We start from the raw sequence: 5645 nt of genomic DNA on the forward strand, positions 1-5645 counted from the left end.
AACTAGTCCCAAGCTAAGTATAACACAAGGAACAGGAGTCAAGAGAGCAACTGAGGTGATTAATGTTTATCATTCTGGGTTATGAGCCTTCCTGACAGTGGCTCATTGAAATTTCACAGAGGTCCTGGGAAGGAGTTGCTCCATGTAACTGAAGGTGTGGGAGCCAAGACTCTTTGACAATCTGAGCCCCAAGCTTGTCCTTTTTTTACTTAGGGTTCCCATAATTCATTATGATCTTCATTAAAACTACTCTTAACTACTCCACTCTTGACCAGAGTGTGAGGAAGTAGAAAACTTTGATCAATTCTATGTGATTGGACTGGTGTCTATAAGCAGCCAATAGCTTTTCTTACAGTTAGGAGCTACTGGCCAAATTTATGAACTTTATCTTATCTTCATGTTCACATTTTTAAAATTCACACAAATTTAAAAAAAAAAGCACCTCAATAAAACATATTACCTGGTAACCTTTATTCAGGAAATGAGAGTAACTATGAAACAGTGCTTCATAAGGCATGTCACACAAGGCCTGTTTCCAACTTGCTAGGTTGTGACCTAGTCCCTCACTACAACTCTGGCACCATTATTATGAAGATGTCATCCTGGTTAACCATAGAATAGTAGTTACAACTCAGCCCATTTTACTTTCACTTGAGTAGAATGGCTGGCTGCAAATGCCATCAATATGCTGAGTTCCATATCTTGTTCTGTGCATGGTGCTCTCCAATGAACAGTCCCTGCCTGTGTTTCATTTATGTGTACAAAGACAAGTGTTGAGTCCCCACTCTGCCCCAGTCCAGGCAGCAAGCACTCTGCTCAATTTACTGTGACTTATTTTACCCACCCCTCCTCCACACTATCAGAAATCCTCCAAGGAGGATAAAAACAGATCATAGAAACTAAAACAAGACTAGGATGCTGGAAAGAAAGATACTCTTAGAACAAAAACATAAGGCAAAAGGGAAAAAGTAAAATGAGGGAGGTAAGATGGGAGGTTAAACTATGCAGTTACACTGCCAATTTACAAAGTGTTAAGATACATACTGGAAAAAAATAAAACCCATCCTGCTCCCTTCCTCTACAAGACATTTTAATGCAAAAAGCAAAACTACTACATTCTGCTTGTAGTAAGCACTGTTAGTATTCAACACTTTAATATTTATGGTGCATCACATAAAAACAAAATCATACTTCTCATAAATCAAAAAAGGTAGCAAATCGATGTAATGGCAAAACTGGGAGGAAAAAATTCTAATATTTCCACAAAATACAGAAAGGTTTACAGATTATCAAGTGGATTTTATATGTTTGTAGCCTTGTAGAGCTTTTGTTGCCAAATGAAAAACAGACAAAATCATCCCAACATACGATGTTCCAAAAGTCTAAGTCACAAAAAGACAAAATATGTTTGTTTAGGATGGTAACACAAGATAAGTCATGCAATAGCTAATTAAAAAAAAAAAAAAAACAACACACACACACACACACAAAGAATATAAGGAATGGTAACTGGTGCTGCCAATTAAAAATATTACCAATCATTTTGCCATCCAAAAGTGATAAGAAAAATCTTTTGAATCTGAGCATGGACATGGTCGTGGTAATCTTTTGGAACTGTAAATTAAAGTAATAGGTAACTATTCGTGTTCTAGTCCTCAGAGAAGTAGTCATATATCCAAAATAGTCACTAATGTCCCTCCTACCCCACGTTCAGATGGCAAATGGCCAGCACCCCTGCTTACTGAATTTTTCAACACCCTCAGGACTGACATGTCTCAGCAGGGGAGGAGGGCAGGCACCTTTGGTGACTCTTCAGTGAGACTCCCATCTACATTCAGAATCTTATAATTTTGGTAATAAGAACCATAAGGCTTGCAAGTTATCCTTACCAACCTTAAATGTAGTGTTTAATATCCAAGGAAGGATTTCCATGGTCAAGTAAGAGTAAATTTGAACACATGTACCAAACTGAAATAGTGTCTCAGATTTCAAACAAATATGACTCGTCTTTTGGCAAAAAATAAATATAGTGGAATGCAAATTTGATAGATGGAAGACTATATAATCTACCAACTGTCAAGGCGTACAATTTCATTGCAGACACAAAGACTCAACAATGTCAAAGGATTTTTAAAATAAAAAAAAGTTTGCACTTATTCCTCACAAAGTCTTCACTTTAGAACTATCCCAATTGAAGCTACACACTGAATTTATTAATACAGCAGTAAGTTTCTTTGTGTAAAAAAATCTTTGTACATAGTAATAAAAAAAGATAAGGCAAGATGCATTAAACAGAAACCTTCTGGTTCTTTTCCTCTGTGTTGTCACAGAGCCACTGGTGATTATATGCAACAAAAGAGTTAAGTTTCTGATTTTCCGTATCAAGCATCTTATGCCTTTGCTGTGTCGTAAGAATTCTGTCCGAGCACCCTGAAGGACAGATGCTGGTGATGGTCTTTGGCACTTACGCTGGCAAACTGAGCTTCTTTCCCTTGAGTACTAGAATTTTAAAGAGATAAAGAGAAAACAAAAGGTTACTGATATTGACAAGCTTACATTTTTCTTTTTTCCATTTCTAGAAGTGTCATACACAAGATTCTACATAGTAAAGAATACAAGAATAGCAATTGTATTTTAAAAATGTAAATTTGATATTTACAGTGCTACCAAATTCACAGCAGCTTTTTGTTATCATGACTAACCAACATATGTTAAAATATAACTTATACATAGGGAGCTCTATGAAATTTGGATATTTAAAAAGAGGTAAGATATACACATATATGCTCTTTTACCTACTAATTCCATCATCAGGAATTTTACTGTATAGCAGAGATTCTTAGCCTGGCATATGTGGCTGGGCTTTAGGAGTTCTTAACCCCCCTCAAAAGTATATGTATACATTTGTGTGCATTACATATAAATATGCATTTTTCTGAGTGTATCATGGTCCATATACACAATGAAATACTGTACAGTTATTGAAAATTATGTTTATTTATTTTAGAGATGAGGTCTTGCTCTGTCATCCAGGCTGGAGTGCAGTGGCACAATCATAGCTCACTGTAACCCTGAATTCTTGGGCTCAAGTAATCCTCCTGCCTCAACCTCTGGAGTAGCTGGGATTGCAGGTACATAACACATATCTGGCTAATTTTTTAATTTTTGTAGAGACAAGGTCTCCTGACCTCAAGGTGATTCTCCTGCTTCACCCTCCCAAAGTATTGGTATTATAGGCATAAACCACTGCACCTGACCAGATTTCTGTTTATTGTCATGAAAAAAATCTAAGCAGGATTAGAAAGCAGGGTATAGAATAGCATCTATATATACAGTGAGACATCATGTCTACTGAAACAATAATAGAGATTTTCCCTGACTATCAGGATACCCTGATCTAGAATTTTATTTGGCATCATTTGTTTCTCTGAAACCAGTTCTGCTTGTGAGAATACCAGATTAGGAGAGTGTTGGGCAAAGAAGCTGTTCTCCTAAAAGAACACGATTATAGAAACAATCCAAGTAGCTCTGAACATACCTTTTGTAATGTACAAGTAAAAGAAGTCACAGTATAAAATGGTCTGGACTACGCCGGCCACAACAGCAATGAGGTCAAAGAAGCCCTCAAAGTAGAAGCGCCAGATCCAGTTGACAAGATACAAAGCTCGATAGAGGCCCAGGAAGAACAGGTAGTGGGTGGTGATGGTCTCAGCCTCCCCAGTCTTGCTAATCATAAAGAGCTGTGGGAGGATAGCCACTGATTCAAGGTAGATGGAGAAAGTCCATAAAATCTGGAAGAAAAACAGCAAGCTTCAGTCAGGACCCAGTGCCCACCACAAATTATAGGAAATACTCCTGCTTTCCTATAAAGCAGCTTAGGAAGGGGGTGGGGAGAGTCTGAGGGTATGGGCATCTCAGCCCAAAACAGAGCAGTCTGGTTTCTGCATAAATTACAGAAACTTAAAGAACATTTTAAAGCAGGGTACTGCCAATGAGAAGCTAGATAACCTAATCATTTATTGTTGTTTTTTTTTTATTTTTTTAGAGAAAAGAGTTTCTCTTTATTGCCCTTTGTAGAGTGCTGTTGCATCACAGCTCACAGCAACCTCCAACTCCTGGGCTTAGGCAATTATCTTGCCTCAGCCTCCTGAGTAGCTGGGACTACAGGTGCCTGCCACAATGCCCAGCTATTTTTTTGCAGTTTGGCTGGGGCTGGGTTTGAACCTGCTACCCTTGGTATATGGGGCCGGCACCCTATCCACTGAGCCACAGGCGCCACCCTCATTTACTGTTTTGAATGTTCATTACCTTATCTGTCCAGTATCTTATTCTTCCCTGTACAATTTTCTATGAATCTGCATATAGATGTTCCTCTTGGATAAACTAAGATTGCTCTGATCTGGATCTGGGGTCCTGAATCAACTCTGCTTTCCATCAAGGTTGGCAATATTGGTAACTAGTTTCCTCCCCCTTCCTCACTGCTGTTTTTCCTCATCAACTGATCTCCTTACCAGACTACCTAAATATTTTCACCATTTTTCTTATTCATTAAGCTTTTTGATGTGGTTGAATCAAAGGGGTAAAAAGTTGGAGTTGTATCTACACAGACTCTCTACCCAACATGTTACTTTACTCATGTTGATCAAAGGAGGACTTATTAGTAGTCCTTGAATGTTTTAAAAGTCTAGGCACTCCCAGCATCTGTCAAACACCAAAACCAGCACTGCAACCTGATATAACTCCCAGGATACTAAGCAGCAGCACTTAAGAGCAGATCAGTGAACTGCACAGTGCCAAAAGCACCATAAACTGCTTTTTCTAAAGGTGAGGAGCGTAGCTCTGGTGCTCAGAGAGTCACAGACACAGTATCAACATGTGACATCTATACATGAAGAAGAAACAAAATTTGGGTCAGAGTAGGCAAAACACGATGTTCTTAAACTGAGACAGGCAGGGCCCTGTGTTTGGTACCACAGAAATCAAACTAATGAAATACAGTTTCAAGTTTATATTCTAAAGGACTCAGACAATAAGCTGTCTCCGGACACAAATACTTCAGTGCTTACTTCTCAGCCATAATTTTTTTACACCAAATAGTGAATGTTCCACCAGAAGTTTGCTAAATTAGAAAATAAAATCCACAAAATCTCACATTATCTGTAAACAGGTCTATTTACCTAAGGAACCAGACATGACCACTTAACCTTTTGAACATGAACAACACCTACAGGCATTCAAATAAGATGATTCAGATGACAGCTTTAATATAAGATGCTTTGGTGCTAATAACACCTTATAGGTATTGTTCATTTTGCAAACTAAAACTGACAACACATGTTAACCATTACATTACCTGACTTGAGTCTGTAAGCATCACATGCTTCAGTTCTCAATATTTTTCACAATTATGCCTAAAATAATTTGTAAAACAGAGGATTCTTGTGGGAGTATATATAAATATGGAGTGTGACAACTTTGAAGAATGGTCAAGATCAGAAGACTCTATCACTATTGGAGAATTTGGATATAGACGTAGCTTTAAAACTACTTCTCATGGCTCGGTGCCTGTGGCTCAAGTGGCTAAGGTGTCAGCCACATACACCTAAGGTGGCGGGTTCGAATCCAGCCTGGGCCCACCAAAACAA

At 38.2% G+C, this 5645-nt stretch overlaps 1 protein-coding gene across 1 annotated transcript in view; it reads right to left on the bottom strand.

Annotated features, from left to right (window-relative positions):
• Nucleotides 1-454: 454 nt before the first annotated feature.
• The window catches only part of KDELR2 (KDEL endoplasmic reticulum protein retention receptor 2), a 24228-nt gene continuing 19037 nt past the window's right edge, over nt 455-5645 (bottom strand). Inside the window, exons 4-5 of the mRNA XM_003795427.3 lie at nt 3539-3791; nt 455-2499 (exon numbers count right to left, since the gene is read on the bottom strand). Coding sequence (XP_003795475.1) covers nt 2465-2499; nt 3539-3791 — 288 coding nt within the window. The 3' untranslated portion in view covers nt 455-2464. The remainder of the gene's footprint in view (nt 2500-3538; nt 3792-5645) is intronic.

Source organism: Otolemur garnettii, unplaced genomic scaffold (genome assembly GCF_000181295.1).
Source record: "Otolemur garnettii isolate 467f Iridium unplaced genomic scaffold, OtoGar3 scaffold00092, whole genome shotgun sequence".
In the NCBI taxonomy this organism is placed as follows: domain Eukaryota; kingdom Metazoa; phylum Chordata; class Mammalia; order Primates; family Galagidae; genus Otolemur; species Otolemur garnettii.